Here is an 18,021-nt window from a genome sequence, read left to right on the forward strand (position 1 = left end):
CCGGCGGCGCACAGACCATTGCCGTCCTAATTAGCACAGTCTGAAGGGTGAAACGGCAGCCAATCAGTCGACGCGCTCCCTGGTCAGACCGTCCATTCGACCGCCTGCCAGCCCCTTCTCGAAGTCGCTTTGCTGGCAAACCTGGTCCAGTCGCGTCACCCCTGAGTCTGGCAAATGTCACGTAGTGCTCAGAGCTTGCTTGTGTGAGGGTTGATTGCATTAATTTCTCTCGTGCTCGAGACTCTCGACGACTGCCTACAAACCACTCCTGGTGCATAGTTGCGGTGCGTCTCAGACTCGTCGGCAGACATGACACTTGAGTAGCACCAGGTCGCCTGTTCTGTGACACCGTTTTCTGACAATGCTCCTTGGCCGATGACTCAGGCCAGAGCTACTGTGGCACTCTGGGGGCCAGCTTCCAGCTGACAGCGTCTGATTGTGCCAGAGTCGACCCGTCACACTGTGCGGCTAGCCTAGCTCCCAAGCATTCTAGACCGGACGCCTCGAACCCCTTGGGCGACTCGGCCTGCAGCGCGTTACCTTGCCACATGCTTCAAATGCCATGTGCCGACCTGTCCAAGGTACTGGTCAGATCACCTTTTGCGGCCCTTGGCCTTCCCTTTCTTGGGCGCCGATGCCTTAGCATCACTGTCTGCGCCGTCGCCTTCCCCACCTTCATCCACACTGCGCCGACGGACTGTACCAGCCGATACTGCAACAAACTCCTCCTCGCTGTCGCTCTCGCCCAGATTGAACAGCACCGGCATCCGAAAAGTCGGCCCATCCATCTCATCACCATAGCCCTTGCCCTGGTCGACCTGCAGCACATCGACGTCCTCGTCCTCGGCATCCAGTCTACGCTTGTTGATCTCCTCCTGCGGGTGAATGTCGAACTCGTCCTCCTGCTCAATGTACTCGACATTCTCTTCCACCTCGGCAAAGTCTGGTGCCAGCGCAGACCACCGCTGGGGACTGGTGACGGACCAGATGTAGATGCGGCCAGTCTCGAGGCCACATGCTGCCAGAAGTGACCGGTGCGGGTGCCACTCTATCACGCCCTGCTCCTCCTTGGGACCTTCCAGCATCCGGACCAGACTGCCGTGATTCCGCTCCCAGATGTACAGCTCGTGATTGTTGTAGGTCGATGCGGCCACGTACTCGCCTGTGGCACTAAAAGTGACATGGTTCCAGCTCAGCCTATTCACCACATCCTGGAACTTGTGCTCAAGCGGCATCTGCATCGTGTCGGGATCAAGGTCGTCCGCGGAGAGATTGGGAACGTGAAATGTGCGTATTATGCGGTCTTGCGAGTTGACCAGCAGCACCTTGCCAGATCTCGTGATCCTCAGCGTCGTGACAACAGAAGTGCAGATCTTCTCCGACCATATAATCTCTCTCGTGTTGGGGTCGATCAGATTGAGCCGGCCTTTGTTCGTGCCCGCAAGGATGTAATCTCCCGTGTTCGTCCATATTGTCGCCGTGGTCATCTGCTTCGCATCCTCTTTTGCGTGTTTCTCTTTGGTTGCGGCGTCTGCGTCGCTGTTCGCGCGCTTCGGCGCGGACGGTAAGGAGTATTTGACATCGTTCGGCTCGCTGACGTCGACGAGGGCGGGGGGTTCGTCGAAGATCGAAGCAACGAATTGGTGACTATTTTGTGCACAGTCTGATTAATCTTGTGACCTACAAGCTGAACCGATGCCATTGCAAGAAAAACAGCGAGGGGACGTACTGGTTCCACGGATGAAGATCCGCGGTGTATATGGGCGCCCTGAAGCGCACCTCGCGGTACCGAGTCCCGTCCTGCAGATCCCAGAGCACTGCCCGCCAGTCCTGGCATGCAGACAGGAGATATTGCCCGCACCTAGACCAGCTTAGCGACGAGATGACGCCCTTGTGACCGCGCAGCTTCCGTGCGACGCCCATCGTCTCGAGGTCCCAGACGACGACGGTGCCGTCAACGCGCCCCGAGGCGAGCAGGTCGCCACGCCGGCTGAAGCGCAGGCATGTCGTATGGCCGGACCGGATTGTGTTGGTGATGTGCTCGGGGTAGTCCTGCAGCAGGTAGTCGTCGGAGAGGAGAAGGTTCATGGTGGCGATGGATTATGAGGAAAGGTCGAGCTGCAATGGGCTGTGGCCAGCGCCCACCAGGAGGCCGTGGTAGGATCAGTCGCTCGTGTTGGTACACATTTCCGGAGTCGAAGTCGTTGGCGCTACCAAGGCATACGAATTCGGCGAGGCACTGGTATTGACGCAGAAGTGTTGTTGGACGGTCGAAAGTCTAGGCACTTGGCAATTCGTGTCGCAGGGCGGAAGCTTTGGCTTCAACGACGCATACCTCCCTGGACATTTCCTGCAGGGGCCCGCCGATCCAGATGTCAGGCACACCTTGTCCGCCGCCCCACGTACAACGAAGGAAAAGCTGCCAATCCAGAGCGCTAGACTTCCTCGTGACAACTTTACGATCAGTCTTGCGGCCAATAGGCCAAGAAAAAAGCGCGGATAACTTGACCCGCTCGTCCCATGCTTGACTGCCGAAGCTCATCATTGAGTTGTACCCTGCCTGTGTCGTAAACATGGCAAACTCCAGGCAAGTGCCCCGCCACCCACTAACAAACACTGCGTGTATGTCTGCAGACAGCAGTTGCCAGCGGAAACAATCTAGCTCCAACCCATGCTAATTTCGGCTCGGCCATCAGGTTCGAGTACGTCAAGAACTTTGAGCAGCCAGACACCCTGCTGCCAAACACCTGGATCGTCGTGCGGATAGACGGCAGGGGTTTCACCAAGCTGTGCGCCCGATATGGCTTCGAGAAGCCCAATGACCGCAGAGCTCTCGACCTGATGAACGCCGCCGCAAAGGCTGTCATGGGCGATGTCACCGACATCACGATCGCGTATGGCGTCAGTGATGAGTTTAGGTATGCCCATCGTGGTGGAACAGTTCGCCTGCTTGGAGTTTCCGGTGTTGATATGGAATCCTTTACAGCTTTGTGTTTCATAAGTCATGCACCATGTTCGAGAGAAGAGCAAGGTAAGTCGATGAGCGAGATAACCGCAAGGAATCGTGAGTCTTGCGCGGGTCTGGGCTCTAATGTCTCATTTCAGCAAGCTGGTGTCGACGATAGTGTCGACCTTCACAGCATACTATGTCTATCTCTGGTCTACATATTTTCCGGACACCCCCTTGGCTCCGCCACTCCCGAGCTTTGATGGACGGGCAGTGTGCTACCCGAGCGTGCAGAACCTGCGTGATTACATGAGCTGGAGACAAGCAGACTGTACGTAGCGCCGCTGTCGCACCCCTGACGCTGAAATTGACCACCAGCTCTCTAGGCCACATAAACAACCTGTATAACACGACCTTCTGGGCCTTGATCCAGCTGGGTGGGATGGAGGCCAAAGAGGCCGAGAAGTTCCTCGCGGTGAGTGCTCCATGGACATTGCGGAGTACGACAAAGCTCGGAACAACATTGCTGATCAGTTCCTGTCTGGACCAGGGCACGTTGGCCAAGGACAAGAACGAGATCCTCTTTTCCCGCTTCAAGATCAACTACAACAACGAGCCCGAGTCGCTAAAGAAGGGCAGTGTTCTCTTTCGTGATGTAAGTCAGAGCCGCGAGGCGTCCTGCTTTGCCGCGTTGCTTTTGCAAGTTCGTATTCGCTGATAGTCTGAATATGTAGTATGAACTGGTAGAGCCGGGATCGCAACCAGTAGATCATGCCGATGGAGGGTTTGGGGAACCAGCGCAGCAGTCCAAGACACAGATCGAGAACGACAAGAAACGGCGGGCGAAGGCAAAAGTGGTCGTGGAGCATCTTGATATCATCAAGGATGATTTCTGGGAGCGAAGACCGTGGCTGCTGTCCAATAAGCCGGGCAAGATACCCAAGCAAACGTAGGATGGACTATACAGGCGTGACTGAGATATCGTAAGGTTGCGCTGAAGCAAGAACGTGCCGAGGCTTTTGGATATTTGGTCGTAATGCGAAGTCAACGTCATACGCCGTCGTTTCAAGCCATTGTAAGCGTATCGACACAGCTGCGGCTCCGGGTCTACGACCTGGATTTCGCCCTGCAGGAGGTGCCTCAATTTAAAGAACCAGACGGGGAGCGTGATCATGCGGTTGTGCGTGGTTGTGCGATGTGCTTCATCTCAAAGCAGCGATCTTCCTTTTCTCCTCCTTCTTCTTCCTCCGGACGTCTCTCCTCGCTTTCCGCTCTTCTCTCGTTTCGGACGCCTTGACAAGTTCCTTGGCCGCCTTCTTCTCCGCTTTCCTGGCCGCTTTCCGCAGTTCCTTCTTTTCGTCCTTGTCTGATGTCTTGGCCGTGCTCGGCTTCTTCGCGTCCTTCCGGGCCCGCCGCTCGGCTTTTTCCGCGGCTCTCTTCGCCTTCCTCTCCTTCTTGTCCGCTTTTCTCCGCTTCTCAGCCGCCTCGCTGTCGCTGTCGCTGTCATCGTCACTGCTGTCGCTGCTGTCGTCATCGTCGCCTTCGTTCATCGTCGGCGTGGCGGCGCCACTATCCGGTGGCGTGACGAGCTGCGCCTTGCCCTTTGTCTTCTTGGCCTTCTTATTCTTCTCCTTCTCCTCCCCCTTCTCACCCACAGACGCCCCGCCTCCCGGCGTGACACCAGCCTTGACGACCCCATCAACGCCAACGCTCCCCTCAATGACCCCTCCCCTCACAAAGCTGTTGTAGAGCCCCCTGCCGCCCGTATACTTGGCCAGGCCTTTGCTCGTAATCTTGGCGAGCTGCCCGCCGTCGCGCAGGGTCTGCTTCATCCCGCCCTTGGCGTCCTTGGACACGTCGATGCCCTTGAGCGCCTGGTCAAAAGCGTTGAGCCACCACGCCTCGGCCTTGTGGTCGGCCTTTTTCAGCCCCAGCCCGCGCCCGTCGTCGTTGCGCTTGATCAGGAGGTGGTGCTTGAGGCCCGTCTCGTCGCTGTCCGGGTGCAGCGAGTGGCCGGTGCCCCGCCAGCCTTGGGATTTGAGGTACGCGTGGGCGTCCATCGTGGGTTCCTTTTTCTTTCTGTCTTCTGTTGGCAGGGAGGATTTTTCGCGATCGTGGGATTACGGCCGGCGGTGGCCGAGGGTTGAGCGAGAGGGACAGAGAGAGCGTAGGTCTGCTTTCGTCGATGATGGTCCACGGAGTGTGATGGAGTGCTTGTGTACAAGGGCTACGTTCGTCTTCGGCGCATGGAGGAAATGTCGAGAAGGTGTGTGTATACGGCAAAGCGCTGTTTGAACCAATTGTTGAAACCCGTGAGAACACGGTGGACTCGAACGCGGAAAGAGAGAGGAACAGTATACAGGTCTTTCGTCAAGATCCTAGCAGCGGACTCTGTTGTTCTAAGAGAATGTGATTTACGCGCGCTGCCTCGTACACAGGGAGATCGTGGACAGGTCGTGCGAAGCCTGGGGAGAATGGAAAAAGTGGTATGCTCGGCAGAATCTTTGCAGGGTCCGGCGGTATTCCAAGATTTTAGCGGGCCTTCTCCCCCAGAGTAGCCCCATGGCGCTAACCAGCGTGCACCGGAGTGAGTGGGGCATGGATGTGCAGCACGACTACCTAGGTAAATGATCATGCTTGATTTCATCAAATGTGCACAACTAAAGGTCACTTACAACTTGTGAGGTGATAAGGTGACCTTGACTGTGCCTGGAATATACTGACCGCTAGAATTATACGAGTGTGCTGAGATCTTGAAGCCTGTCATAGAACAATCCATATTGTTGTGTGGAATACAGGTGCAGAAATTAAGAACGCCGGGCTAAGTATATACATGTGGTTTCTCGACGTTCAAGAGCAGGAAACAAGAACAGTACGCCGTCGCCATGATACACGAAACAATGCAGGGACTTTAAAAGCGACTTTGCAAAAGAATGACACCTCTTGATGCGGGGATGACTGGCCCTCATGATCGAGGCATGTCTGTCATTTGCGTCGCCCCGCAGTCAGGTGGACAGTGAATGCCGGCAGTTCCGTAGAATGCTGACGGCTAAGCACAACTGGGCATGTGCCTCGTGCGTTAGCCAGTTCACATCCATGATCAACGTAATATGTGCCTAAGCTAGGCGATTGTGCCGATAGTCGATTGGGCCCTCGTAATGCCATATTGGCTCTGGCCTCTTCGTGGGTAGAATGATGAAAGTAGGTTCCGCGTCGACGGATACATTAGTGCGATGTCTCTGTTCCCTAGACTCCATTACGGTAGTATCGGGGCTGGCAGATCGAGAATCGTATGAGTGGAGAAAATCCGCTGGCAGCCATTCGGGCGCCGCATTGACCCTTGATGGGGGTGTTTCACTTGTATGGCCAGAGCAATAAGACGTTCTCAGAGGCTGCTCATGAAGATATGTCGCGGCGTCTGCGAGGAAGTCGTCCAGGTCGGCTTCGATATTTTTCAAGTGAAGTGTTTCTGGCCCAGCCCAATTGTCGATGAGACTGGCAATTCGCATGAAGCCATCAGTATGACCTCCTGATGCACGTGCCTTGAAGCCGCAGCAGATGAAAAGGTAGCTGTGGACGAGCTCGTGGAGGAAAGTCGAGATCAAGAGGCGGCGACTGTAGTTCTTGTCCCGCAAGAAATGCGATGAGAGAATGATCAGAGTCTCGTAGCCGCCAATGTTGCTTGCTTTCCGCAGCGCCGTGGTGCCGATGATGTTGGTCTGAAATCTAGAGTGGCACTTGTCGGACCATTCCCAGGTGACACGACCCTTGAGGCGCCCACAGAAGAAGAATTCGTTGGCAGCATAGAAGATTCCCTGGATGGCCTCGTCGTCGATCTCGAAATCGGCGCTGCGTGCCTTCGGACGAATCAAGCTCTTCAAAATCCTCTCGTGCTTGGAGTGCCGATTGCGCTTGTGGTTTTCGGCTACATGACGCTCCACGCTGTCCGCCGCCGCCGCATCACTCATATGGTCGTCGCCATCGTCGAATCTGTCCTTCGGAGAGCATGCTGGCAGGGTTGAAGCTTGCTTTGATCTTCTGTCCTTTCTTGCAGGCCGCGTTGTGTTGTCGTACTCGGCCTGGTATACGGCGCTGAAGTAGGATTCCTGTTGCTGAGCGTCGTGACCCTGCTGCGAGCCAGAATGTAGTCCTCGAGAATTTGCAGACAGTGGTGCTGGGGAGCTGCTGTCCTCCCGCAGGATATAAAAGGGTGGTATGTTTTCGACGAAGACCTCTGGATAGACGACATGCCGTGCCCACTTCGATTTTGTCAAGCTGGGCTCAGCATCGTCGTCCTCGGGGCCATAGCGGCTGGTAATGCTTATTCGCCGCTTGCCGCCTTCAAAAAAAATCTGGTCGGGAAGGCCATAGTCGTACGAGATTTCACCCGGACTCGAAAGGCCGCTTGAGGAGCGGGACATGGGTGTGCCTCCTCCGCCAACGTACCAGGCCATCGGACATGCTTGAGCGAGCAGAGGTCTTGTCGGCACGTCGTCTGTCTCGCAACAAGCTGTCGTCGATGAGATGGAACAGCCGTGCACAGAGCCGCGACAATATGAGGTGATTGAACTCAAGGCGGAGTGGGCGAGAAGAAGGGGGGATTACTCTTGCTTGAGTCGAGCGCCGCCCGGGGGAGTGCTGCCACGATAATCAGAGTGGCGGGTGGGCTAGTGGAGGCACGGGCGATGCTGCGACCGGCATTCCAGGGGACCCTTTGAGCCGCGTGCGCTGGCGGTCGCAGAGACGCGAAGGAGCTGCAAGCCGCCTCACTTGTGCTGGGAGAGCCAGGAAGCGAACGCTCAGGCAACGAGGGGTGCCCGGGGCGGAGAAGCAGAGCCAATGTGTTGGTTGGCCTCGACCGAGGCGTGCTGGCGCTGCATGGAAATGCTGGCGGGGCTGCCAGTGGATGATGAGTTGTCGATGCTGCTGCGGCGTGGCGTGTGGAGCACCAGCGAGGGCGCCGCCTTGGACACGCCTGGGTGATCTGCTCACTGCATCCAATCGAGGGACCAAGCGAGGCTCGGCATGCAGGCAGAGGGCCCGGGGAGCAGTCCGTCTGCGATTCCTGGGGCAGATTGATGTCGACAGAGGAAACTGGCGGTCAAAAAAAAAGATGGCAAGAGCAGGTAGCTGATGATCAGGGAGTCAGCTGCTCGTATCAAGCCAGAGCCGGTCCGTTGCCGGCCCCGCTGCGCTTGCAGTAGCTGGTGCGGGTGGCGCTGCTATTCCAGGGCTTAAATCTGGGTCCATGCCTGGGGACGCTCCTCCCGCCTGACTTCTTGGCTTGTTCAGCGATGCTGCTCTGCGTCGTTCTCGTCCTGCGCCCTTGACCGAGTCTTGATATGACCCGGGCAGACCATGGCATCTATCTGCGCAATGAGCCTGGTTACGTCGCCATGAGAACGTAGCTGTGCACGTTTCCAACCACGCACCACGGCAAATCCGCCCTATTGTGGTCTCTCTGCCACTGACCCGCCAAGGGGCTCACAAGGATCAGCCATCTTGCATAGCGAGCGAGGGGGCCCGCTCCAGACTCTCACGCATGGCGACCGTGCGAGTCACGCACATTTCGATCATTTGACTGCGCTCAGTATTGGGAACAAGCGACTTGCGGGGCACCGTGAGGTTCTGTTCCAGCATTCTCGTTGGCTGTACGAACTAATCTGGCAGACTGTCGATAATGCCACTTCTATAATCCTCCGCCGAGGCTGCCGGCGCCGAGCTCTCTCACAAAGTGGACGTCTTGCGCTTGACGCTCTAGTGCGAGCCGCATCCTCTCGCTGTACAACTGCTCAGCTTCCGCGTCAGGATCATCCTTGGTGCCTTCCCAAAAGTCTTCAGCGAAGAACGCAGGCTTTGATGAAAACGTGGCCAGACCAAGCTTGTCACCGGTCCAGAACAGGATGTCGTCGGAATTTGCCTGCGTGTCTTCAGCCACCCCGCCCGATGTCGTCCGGGTCGAGAGTATCTTCATTGCAATGTCGTCAGAGCCAGGCATAGATCTGAATAAAGACGACTGAGAGGCTCGCTCGGACTGGCCAATCTTGTGACGACGGGCTTCGGAGAACCCATCGCGCTCAACCCATTTCAGATAGCCCTGTCCGTCCGAGTAGACGATGCGGTTACCGTGATTTGCACAGTAGAGGACTTTGGCTGCTGCAGCTGTGACGCGATTTCTTATGGGCTTCTGCTGATTCGCGGCACTCGACAAGTGTTTGCTCGAATCAGAGAGCCCGTAGATCTCCAAAGAGCCCTTCGACTTGTACTCGCCACAGGCAATCAGTGTTCGTCCAGCCTCGCGTTTGGCCGCCTGTATCTCATCCTCTGTCAGCGAAAAGCTCCTACGCTCTTCATTGCTGATGTATGACATTGAATATGGAAGTGATGCCATGCTGCATAACTTGGCGCCAGAATAAATCGAGCCCTGGATCTTTGGGAACTGCCTCCGGTCATAGTGAAGAATATTCGAAAACCGGCCGGCGACGAGGAAGTCATTAGATATTTGAGCTGGGCGGCCTGATACCTCGAGGTGCTCTATAGCAATCGGTCCAGGCTGGGGCAGGGCGGCGTATGGGTCTAGATTATGAGATGGTGTTCTGTGGTCGTTCATGTGGAGACCGAGTGTCGTGCCGACAGTGAGGGGAATTCCGGGCTGTATCGACGAAAGAGTATTGATCGAGAAGTCGTACTGCTTCTCACTAATGACTCGCATGACTTTGAGGTCGACCTCGACAAGCACTATGCGCGCATTCCAATAAGCGAAATGGATATGTATGAGTTTGATGGCCTGTAGCACTTACCATGCCCAATCGCGAAGAACGCGATGCCACGATGATCATCCAACGATACGCTTTCCAAGATTCCAGGATCCGTGACAGTCGAACGCCGCGGGTAGCCATGAGGAGGGACATGCTCCCACAGCATACCCGCCTTGCTCTGGGTCACGATACTCCCTTTCCTCCTCACATCGCTGCCCTTCACATCCCACAGGCAGACTGACCCATCTTCGAGTGGACTCACAGCATATGCATGGGCCCCATCGCCAGCGGGTGACGGTGGCCTGTACAAAGCAAGACCCCGAACATCAATCGGCACAGCACAACCGGCAGCCGTTCCCCCGCTGCCGTCTTTCGTCATGGGCTGCTGCGGCCAGTTGACGGCAATGGGCGCGAAACGGTGGATGTACTCATCATACCACCGCGGGTCTTCCTGTGGGAACGTGGTGTCCCAATTCGCGATCACGCGGGCATGCTGCTTGCCCGACAAGGACCGGAGGAGTAGTTGGTCCTCGGCGGAAGCATCATCTCGCCAGGAGTCGCTGGTGTTGACGACGACGTCAAGAGGATTGCTGTTTCTGTGGACGGCGGTGATGCCGTTGCCGGCCTGGTGGCTGCCGCCGCCCACGAGCTGTCTATATCTGGACAGAGCGGCTGGCGAAAGCGCAAGCTGCCGCCAGAAGCTGTTATCTCTGCACAGTCTCAGGAGGTGCTTCGATGTGAGCTGCAGGCTCACGATTGCCGGCGGGTCAAGCCCTGGGTTGTTCGAGTCACGTCAGTGTCCAAGGACCAATATGTACCTGAAGGTGTGGGGGTCCCCGATTATCCCACTTACATGATATGATGCATAGGAGTATCTCCTCCGGTAAAGAGGTCAAGTTATGTCTATGCTTCATCCGGCTTGGTTCTGATTTTCTGGTACTGTCTTGTTTGATGGCTGGGCTTATTGTCGTGAGAGGTCCCGTGCTTCAGCGATACCGGAGAGTGGAGGAAGTCTGCATTCGTTAGCCAGCTTGATGGTTTGCAGATCTTGGAGGGGCGTCTCCACTAAGGTTTTAGTTTTCAGCAGACGATAGAGCAAGGACATCAGATGCCTCAGGCGCTCATGGATTACAGGCGGAGCCGATGCGTACACTTGAAGCACTGAAATGAAGGTTGTAGAGGGTAAGGCTCAGGCCAGCGATAACAATATAGGAAAGTACTCGGTCGTTCCTGATGAGATGTGCTGATGCCAATGCTATTTAGCGGGCACCAGCATGGGTGGGGGTGGGGTCAGGGCCCCTGACGCATGGTGGGGCCGCTCCAAGACGCCACGCGTGCATGCCGCCGGCCGCCCTGGTCTTGCCATCTGGGAAGACTTGGATAACTACGCGTACATTTCTAGAATATTCCTGCCATGAAACCCTTTGATGATACGAACCAGCTTCCTTCGCGCCTGAGCCGTTTTTTCATCTGCTTGCGAGCAGTGCGCTCTTGACGCCCCCGCGGCGAACCTGGTCTTGTCACGCCGTCCGCTGTGGCCAGGCACAGCCTTGCGTGTCGTCTTGGCATTGCTCCGGTCGCCACCTCGTATTAGAGTGCCTTGATCTTACTTGGAGCACCCGGGTATTTTTCCCTGGGTGTAGCTAACCTCGTGCAAGCGTGCACGGAGTAGGATTGTTCGCTATGTCTCCATCCAACATCCATCTACCACCACATCTTCAAAGCTCACACGGAAATTCACAGTTTAATAAATCCGCTTTATTTGAATTCTATGGGAAACCATCGCAATGCTGTCTCATGCTGCCGCCATGCATAGCTCAAGACGCCCAACGACTATGCCACCCTGGCTCAGCATGGAATGCAGATTTCCGGATAGAACAATGCCCGCGTTGTGAAGATCACTTACAGCCAAGATCCCACCAGACTGTCATTGCATTCCTGCTAGCGAGTCATCTTACGCATTCCGTCGGGTTGGGCGTCTCGTCTAGCAGTAAACCCAACCTTGCTGCCACGCCCGGGCTTAAAGAAGCCATATGGATTTGCAGTGACCAGGTTCCGCCTGCGACCAGTATCCCCTCCAACGTTACCCTCGACCGTAAAAGCTCTCAGTTCTTCTGCATCGGCAGCCACGCCTGTACCATTGGGCACATTATTCCCAGGATAACCCACACAAAGTCGTCCTGGAGATACCAGGCATGGGACGGACTTGCCACCGTAACCAAAACCAGTCTGATTAGCTGACTTTGGCTTTGCATCATCCATGCCGCAGGAATGGAAGATGTAGTCTGGCTTGTCTTGCCCTTAGTTCCCGACGACAACTTGGTGAATGCCACGTTTGAGTTCTTGAGGACGATTTCGGGGCCGGCTTGCCCGACGACCTTGTCTGTGGTAAGGTATTGCTACCCTTGACCGCGGCTATCGACGTGACCGACAACACTTGCTGAGGATTGATGTTGTATCTGCCACTGGCGACGTCCTTGTGGAAAGCCTCAACGCGGTCCGCGTCCATTTCCGGCCAGAGCATATCTATGGGCTGCTTTGTAACGTAACGATGCACGCCCATAAGGATGTCTCCCATGATATTGTTGCCCAATACACGGTCTATCATGCTGCTCCAGGCCTTATGCTCCGTATATCCGACCGCCCTTAGGAGGCGTCACCGCGCTATACGATTGCCAGAAATTTGCGACCAGCGTCTGAACAGTTGCCGGTGTTCTGCACGAGCACGAGAAAACATCAAGGAGTACGATCTGGCTATCAAGCCAGTTGACCGCCGTGGTGCCAGTATTAAAAGGCTACCATGGAATCCGAGTCTGTCAGACGATCTGACGGAAACCCGAAGGCCAATCGTCCTTTGAAGCTCGTAGGATGGCGCAGTCTTCAGAGGCGAGTCGTCCCCACTGTTCCGGGACCGAAACCGCCCACCTCGGGCAATCTACAGCTGCAAATATGGGATTGATGATCGACTGTCATTTTCATTATGGTGACGGGTTGTGAGACACGGGGTGTGATTGTTGGCGAGCATGTAAAGTGCTCTCCATACTAATTGTTGCACACAGCCTTAGATGCGTCTCCCAAAAGCTGCCGCCCGAGAGATCTACAGCGTTTCAAGGTTTGAAGCACTCTTTGATGTTTTATATATTCTTTTCATCGGCACAGCAGAGCCTGGCTTGATTGATAGACCACTAGTCTGCCCGATCCGCACTCTTCGCTCCCTTCGTGTCATGCATCATCTTGGCCCTCCTCCTGACCCAGTCGACACAGCTGATCTCGTCGTACTTTTTCACCTCGCCGGGGCCGACGCAGCTGTCGAGCACGCCGCAGCTCTCGTTGAGGTTGAACCCGAAGAAGAAGGGGATGCTGACGCGCTCTTTACCGCTCCAGTTCTGCACGCGGTGCACGGTGCTCACGTACCGGTCGTTGGTGATGCGCTGGAGGTAGTCGGCAATGTTGACGACAAAGGTGCCCTCGACGGGCTTGGCGCTGAGCCACTCCCCGTCGTGGTTGAGGACCTGCAGGCCGCCGACCGAGTCTTGGTACAGACAGGTGAACAACTACGGATCAATGTTAGTATATATATATATATATACATATGTGTGTGTGTGTGTGCGTGTGTTTTTGCAGCCTTCGGCAAAGACTTGTCGGCATTGTTAAACAACATAAATTGCCACGTACCTGGAAGTCGCAATGGGACCCAATCGATACCTTCTCCCCATCATCCATCGCGCTCTCAGCACTCTCCCTGGCCGGTTTCGGGATAGGCGGATAATAGTTCAGCAGCAGGTTCGCGTCCGGGTGGCTGAACTTGTCATCAAAGAAGTGTTCGTCCAGGTCCAGCGACAGCGCAAAGGTCCTGACCAGCGCCCGCGCCATGCGCAGCGCCTGCGTCCAGTACTCGACCAGCGCGGCCTTGAAGCCCGGCAGGTGGCTCGTCTGCTGCCAGTGGAAGTCCTCCATGCGCAGCTGCGCCCGGACCTCGTCGGGGATGTCCTCGAGCTTGCCGCCCACAGAAGGGTCGTAGCGCGGGTCGTACTGCCAGGAGAAGGACTCGCGCACGTCGACGGACTCGGTGGGGTTGAGCCGCTGGGTCGCGGGGGGCTTGTAGCCGTTGAAGAAGGCCGACTGGGACGAGTTTGCGCGCAGCTTCAGGTCCAGCGGCTGGCGGAAGAACTGGAGCGCCGCGTTGTACGCGTTGTTGATGGCGGCCTCGTCGACGCCGTGGTTCTTGATGTAGAAGAAGCCAATGTTTGTGGCGGCGTCGCGGATCTGGCTGGCGACATGCTGGCGGTCCTGCAGGTCCGGCGAGAAGATGCCCGAGACGTCGATGATGGGGATCTCGCTGGGCTTTGCGTCGCGGAGGGGCGACTTGATGACGGTGCGGTAGACGGGTCCGTTGCCAGAGGACAGGTAGAGCTTTGTCGTGCCGTACTTTGCGGCGAGGCTGGCAGCGGAAGTTGGCTCCTCCGTCGTGGTGGTGGTCGTGGTGGTGGTCGTGGTGGTCGACATTATTGTGGTGTTGGTGTCTGGGCACTCGTCCGTTTGCTGCTGGCAGAGGAGAAGGTAGGAGGTGGGTGGTGTCACCGTCTTGCCAGACTTGAGGCTGCACACGTCACAACACGGGAATGCTTGGCATCCTGTGCCATCACCATATTCACAACGCTCCAATGTCAAAGATCCAGGACACAAATCATGAGGTTGATGGTCCATAACCACAAAGCCCCCGCCAGGTTCCGAATCGGAGCTTCAAGCGGCCGGGCGGAGTCGGCCGAGCGTACCCCAAAGTTCAGCTGGTACCCCGCTCAATCACACCCCAACTCCCCTCCCACGCAGTGTACGGCGATGGCCTATCAACGGACGGGTCGCCTGACTCCAGGGCCGGCCGATTTTGTGCTTCGAATCTGCGCCTATCTAAGGGCAGACCCTTGGTGGCCAAGATACTGGTTGGTGTCGCGCTCGGCACCTCGACCATACGAGTTTGGATCGAGATACCACCACGGCATGTTCCGAGGAGAGGATCCAGGCAGGCATCCAGTTTACGAGGAGCTGAATCATTGGCGTGTCGCGCAGAGCCTTGGCAGTGGGCAGTGGGCGGCAGCCCTTGATATCGCGTTCCGAGCGTGGCCTTGGCCGGCTGGCTCACTCCCGGCCTCGGGGGCGCGCGCTCTCGACAATGTCGGGCGCCACTCCGACAATTCCAGGTTGTGGTGGGGCGACGGCCTTTCGTTGCCGGCCGGGAATGCCTTATCAGCAGCAAGGGGTCCCCTCTCCCACTGTTCCGACCCGTCGGGTCCGGTTGGTTGCGGGGGGGCACGGAGCTAGCGCCGAATTAGCCTAGCCCCAGCTGCCCAATTCAATGCCCGAGAGCAGCAGATACGGCAATTATCAAGGCAATTATCAACGAGGCGCGCTTTTTCTCAGCTGGGCCTGCCTATCTGTGATGACGGCCTAGTTTTCAGCTTTGTCTCTATTGTCCATGAACAATGCTCGTGACCGATGCTAGCGCCCTTGCTTCGGAGTCCCACTTGGAGAGGTCTCGTGGCCACCCACTAACACGGACGAGAATGGTAGTCACAAGTATGGTATGCTTCAATGTCTGGACACTGAAAGCATGGAAATGGATCCCTTCACAAATCTGTATTGGTCAACTACTGTCATTTGTAATATCACAATTCAAAGTCGTAACTCTCCGCAGCTGTCCCGGTCCACGTGCTCAAAGTGCATCGGTCAGGTCGCGCGAGTGCAGCTGTCAACCCCACAAATAGACAAATGTTCCGACCTCGAGCCTGCAGCCCAGCCAGCCACGCACGCTAAACTCGGGGAGACGCTAATTTAGTTAGACCTTTGGCTCCGTGACCACCTCGACGCCGGATGCGCTGCCGTTCGACTCCTCGTCGGCAACGTCATTCTCCTTCTTGTGCAGGGCGCGCATCTCCAGCACGCGCACAACGACGACCCACACGCACATGCCAATGACTAGCGACAAGCTGGCCCGGTAGCCCTTGGAAAACTTGGGGGCGTCCGTAACGGGGTACGCCCATTGGCCCATGATGAGGGCGGACACGGCACCGCACGAGTTCATGATAGCAAGAGTCAATGCACGAACTTGGGCGTCGCCGCTCGTCAGGATGTTGGCCCAGGAGTAGTAGATTGGGGAGAGAGGACCGTCCATGCCGGCAAACATGAACGAGACGACCTTCAGCCCGAGAGGGATCTCCCAGATGACAAGGCAGACGGTTCCGAAGATCAGGATGGCGCAGTTGAAGGCCACGGCGTTCATGCGGCAGCCTGTCGCGTCGACATAGGTGAGGAGCAGGAGGAGCATGACAATGTTCCAGCCGTTGATGGCAGTCGGGATGTTGTTGACGTCGTAGACTGACCAGGTCCGAGTTGGGTCGTTCTTCAGGAATAGGGAGAAGACGAGGTTGGCAACCTTTCCAACCGTAGTGTTCCAGAACCTGTGTGTGTGCACATTAGCATTTTCGCTCCCTGTCGAAACACTTGAGTGTAGAGTATTGATTCAACGTACATCCACAGGATTGTCAGCACATAGACCTGCCAGGTCCTGAGGGTCCGGCTGAACAGATCCCAAGTGAAGCTGTTCATCTCCGTCCGGCCGTCCTCGGCAAGGCGCTCGACGCAGCGCTTTCTCTCGTCCTGGCTGAGATAGAAGGCGTTTGTGGTGTATGGCGTATCCGGGAACACAATGTAGCCATAGAGGGCGACCGCGAGAGTAATGATGCCGTCGATGATGAAGACCCAGCGCCAGGCCGCAATGCCGTTTCTGCCATTCATGGTCGCAAGCAGCGCCGATTGAAGGAATCCACTGACGAGGGTGGCCACGTATGCGGCAACGGCAAAGATTGCTGTGCGTTTTCCAATCTCGCTTCGCTTGTACCAACTGCCGAGGACATATTGTACGCCGACGAAGCAGGATCCCTCGAGGAAGCCGATGAAGAAGCGAAGGGGGTAAAGCTGGTTGACATTGGTGACGGCGTAAGTTCCGATGGTAAGAATACCCCAGAGGAATTCGAGTCCAGGAAGAAGCATGCGAGGGGGAATCCATGTGAGAAGAAGGTTGGCGGGGATCGGGCCCAGAATTTGGCCGACTTGGAAGCAGGTGGTGGCGAGGTTGAGCTCGGTTCCAAACATGGACAAGTCCTCGCGCATGCCCGAGACGTAGGCATTGTTAATGTTGGACTGGTCGAGCCATTTTGTGAAGAAGGCCAGACATCCGTAGGAGAGGACTGTGATTCTTTTGTGTTAGTTGTGGTGGTTGTGCTGGGGGATCCACAACAATGAGCTTACTGAAGAAATCTAGCTTGTGCAACAGCTTCTTCTCGGCCGAGGTTGTGCCCTTGGGGTACCAGATGAAGAAGTCCGGGCGGTCTTTGCCGTAGGACGACCTGAAGAGGTTGGTTGCATAATAAGAAAGTGACAAAGCCATGGTGACGAGAGCCGAGCCTGGGCTTCTGAGCAGAGGATGACCAAGAGGACTGAGTTCCACTCTGACAATTCTGTGATCCAAGGCAGGGAGCACGAGAAGAACAGGGCGGAGCTGTCGCCCTTGATATGAAGAAATCCCGAGTCGCTGGACGTCGTGCAAGTTGCCTCTCTTATCACTCGGGGCTGGACTAGCGGGCATCGAGGCCCCTAGACAGCGGGGCCCGGGGGTCCGCTAGTCATGGAGCACCCCAGTCTCGCGTGCCCTGGACCGCTGGCAGAGTGGACCGCAATTTTCCCGGCAGCTCTTGGTGGTTGGAGACAGGCCGTCCGTCGGAAGATGGCCCACGCGACCCGACAGATAAGTCGAGTCGAGATGGGTCTGGCGACAAGACCAAGCGTGTTCCGGTCAGTCCATTCCCTCTATTGCCTCATGACCTCGAGTCAACTAGCCAAGGCCTTGGTTCTTCAGCTGCCAGCCCTTATCACGGTAGCCCGTGGTGGCTTTTGCCACGGCGCTGGCTGTGGGAATAATGATGATGATAATGAGCTTGGTCGGAGGAATATCCGAAGGACGCCACCCATTACCACACACATTGTCGCCAGAAGATTTGGAGATAGATAGACAATCAGAGGGGTGCGTGATCCGACGCAGCGCTGCTCCGAGCCAAGCCAGGGTTGGCCCACCGAAGCCGCCGGCTTCGGGCGAGGTTCTTCGGGAGCCGGCAGGGTGGGCAGTCGGGCGGGGTCCCAGCGGGCACCGGTCGTCGTACCATCGCAACTCGACGGTGGACGACTTGGGCCAGGCCACTTTAAAGCACAACAGAGCCGGCTTTAGCATGTGGCCGGCCGGCCCTGTATACACCTCTGTCCGTT

The 18,021-nt window shown here is 56.5% G+C and overlaps 8 protein-coding genes across 8 annotated transcripts; 1 reads left to right on the forward strand and 7 right to left on the reverse strand.

Moving 5' to 3' along the window:
* Window positions 1–593: 593 nt before the first annotated feature.
* Window positions 594–2,088, reverse strand: B0I36DRAFT_246960 (SWD1-like protein; the record flags this gene model as incomplete). The annotated part of the gene is made up of 2 exons (XM_046150270.1): window positions 594–1,647; window positions 1,730–2,088. The coding sequence occupies 2 exons, from the start codon at window positions 2,086–2,088 to the stop codon at window positions 594–596; spliced, it is 1,413 nt and encodes a 470-aa protein (XP_046010244.1).
* A 311-nt stretch (window positions 2,089–2,399) lies between these two features.
* Window positions 2,400–4,025, forward strand: B0I36DRAFT_138600 (tRNAHis guanylyltransferase). The gene is made up of 7 exons (XM_046148333.1): window positions 2,400–2,587; window positions 2,697–2,918; window positions 2,987–3,031; window positions 3,106–3,278; window positions 3,334–3,422; window positions 3,498–3,602; window positions 3,682–4,025. Exons 1-7 carry the CDS (start codon window positions 2,574–2,576, stop codon window positions 3,898–3,900), a joined length of 867 nt encoding a protein of 288 aa, XP_046010245.1. The 5' UTR covers window positions 2,400–2,573; the 3' UTR covers window positions 3,901–4,025.
* A 124-nt stretch (window positions 4,026–4,149) lies between these two features.
* On the reverse strand, window positions 4,150–5,007 carry B0I36DRAFT_364647 (uncharacterized protein; the record flags this gene model as incomplete). Its single annotated transcript, XM_046159004.1, has 1 exon — window positions 4,150–5,007. One exon carries the CDS (start codon window positions 5,005–5,007, stop codon window positions 4,150–4,152), a length of 858 nt encoding a protein of 285 aa, XP_046010246.1.
* Window positions 5,008–6,063: 1,056 nt separating this feature from the next.
* On the reverse strand, window positions 6,064–7,368 carry B0I36DRAFT_364648 (uncharacterized protein; the record flags this gene model as incomplete). The annotated part of the gene is made up of 1 exon (XM_046159005.1): window positions 6,064–7,368. One exon carries the CDS (start codon window positions 7,366–7,368, stop codon window positions 6,064–6,066), a length of 1,305 nt encoding a protein of 434 aa, XP_046010247.1.
* Window positions 7,369–8,549: 1,181 nt separating this feature from the next.
* On the reverse strand, window positions 8,550–10,898 carry B0I36DRAFT_327104 (uncharacterized protein). The gene is made up of 3 exons (XM_046154425.1): window positions 10,559–10,898; window positions 9,748–10,479; window positions 8,550–9,685 (listed from the first exon to the last, which is right to left on the reverse strand). The coding sequence occupies exons 1-3, from the start codon at window positions 10,617–10,619 to the stop codon at window positions 8,637–8,639; spliced, it is 1,842 nt and encodes a 613-aa protein (XP_046010248.1). The 5' UTR covers window positions 10,620–10,898; the 3' UTR covers window positions 8,550–8,636.
* A 748-nt stretch (window positions 10,899–11,646) lies between these two features.
* Window positions 11,647–12,313, reverse strand: B0I36DRAFT_350977 (uncharacterized protein; the record flags this gene model as incomplete). Its single annotated transcript, XM_046156969.1, has 2 exons — window positions 11,647–12,005; window positions 12,109–12,313. The coding sequence occupies 2 exons, from the start codon at window positions 12,311–12,313 to the stop codon at window positions 11,647–11,649; spliced, it is 564 nt and encodes a 187-aa protein (XP_046010249.1).
* Window positions 12,314–12,670: 357 nt separating this feature from the next.
* Window positions 12,671–14,395, reverse strand: B0I36DRAFT_292045 (2OG-Fe(II) oxygenase). Its single transcript, XM_046151765.1, has 2 exons — window positions 13,381–14,395; window positions 12,671–13,259 (listed from the first exon to the last, which is right to left on the reverse strand). The coding sequence occupies exons 1-2, from the start codon at window positions 14,209–14,211 to the stop codon at window positions 12,891–12,893; spliced, it is 1,200 nt and encodes a 399-aa protein (XP_046010250.1). The 5' UTR covers window positions 14,212–14,395; the 3' UTR covers window positions 12,671–12,890.
* A 929-nt stretch (window positions 14,396–15,324) lies between these two features.
* On the reverse strand, window positions 15,325–17,263 carry B0I36DRAFT_327106 (MFS general substrate transporter). Its single transcript, XM_046154426.1, has 3 exons — window positions 17,011–17,263; window positions 16,232–16,949; window positions 15,325–16,160 (listed from the first exon to the last, which is right to left on the reverse strand). Exons 1-3 carry the CDS (start codon window positions 17,147–17,149, stop codon window positions 15,539–15,541), a joined length of 1,479 nt encoding a protein of 492 aa, XP_046010251.1. The 5' UTR covers window positions 17,150–17,263; the 3' UTR covers window positions 15,325–15,538.
* Between the last annotated feature and the right edge of the window lie 758 nt (window positions 17,264–18,021).

This window comes from Microdochium trichocladiopsis (genome assembly GCF_020744255.1).
Source record: "Microdochium trichocladiopsis strain MPI-CAGE-CH-0230 chromosome Unknown B0I36scaffold_7, whole genome shotgun sequence".
Lineage (NCBI taxonomy): Eukaryota > Fungi > Ascomycota > Sordariomycetes > Xylariales > Microdochiaceae > Microdochium > Microdochium trichocladiopsis.

What these genes read in the sequence shown, in the direction of transcription:
- B0I36DRAFT_138600 (XM_046148333.1), top strand. An exon ending in GGCGTCAGTGATGAGTTTAG is followed by an intron (nt 2,919 to 2,986) that starts GTATGCCCATCG and finishes AATCCTTTACAG; the next exon opens with CTTTGTGTTTCATAAGTCAT. An exon ending in GAGCTGGAGACAAGCAGACT is followed by an intron (nt 3,279 to 3,333) that starts GTACGTAGCGCC and finishes CCAGCTCTCTAG; the next exon opens with GCCACATAAACAACCTGTAT.
- B0I36DRAFT_327104 (XM_046154425.1), bottom strand. Translation starts at nt 10,619, where the DNA reads ATGAAGCATAGACATAACTTGACCTCTTTACCGGAGGAGATACTCCTA. An exon ending in ACTCCTATGCATCATATCAT is followed by an intron (nt 10,480 to 10,558) that starts GTAAGTGGGATA and finishes CGAACAACCCAG; the next exon opens with GGCTTGACCCGCCGGCAATC. An exon ending in GTTCTTCGCGATTGGGCATG is followed by an intron (nt 9,686 to 9,747) that starts GTAAGTGCTACA and finishes ATGCGCGCATAG; the next exon opens with TGCTTGTCGAGGTCGACCTC.
- B0I36DRAFT_292045 (XM_046151765.1), bottom strand. Translation starts at nt 14,211, where the DNA reads ATGTCGACCACCACGACCACCACCACGACCACCACCACGACGGAGGAG. An exon ending in GGTCCCATTGCGACTTCCAG is followed by an intron (nt 13,260 to 13,380) that starts GTACGTGGCAAT and finishes ATTGATCCGTAG; the next exon opens with TTGTTCACCTGTCTGTACCA.
- B0I36DRAFT_327106 (XM_046154426.1), bottom strand. Translation starts at nt 17,149, where the DNA reads ATGGCTTTGTCACTTTCTTATTATGCAACCAACCTCTTCAGGTCGTCC. An exon ending in GCACAAGCTAGATTTCTTCA is followed by an intron (nt 16,950 to 17,010) that starts GTAAGCTCATTG and finishes AAAGAATCACAG; the next exon opens with TCCTCTCCTACGGATGTCTG. An exon ending in GTGCTGACAATCCTGTGGAT is followed by an intron (nt 16,161 to 16,231) that starts GTACGTTGAATC and finishes GCACACACACAG; the next exon opens with GTTCTGGAACACTACGGTTG.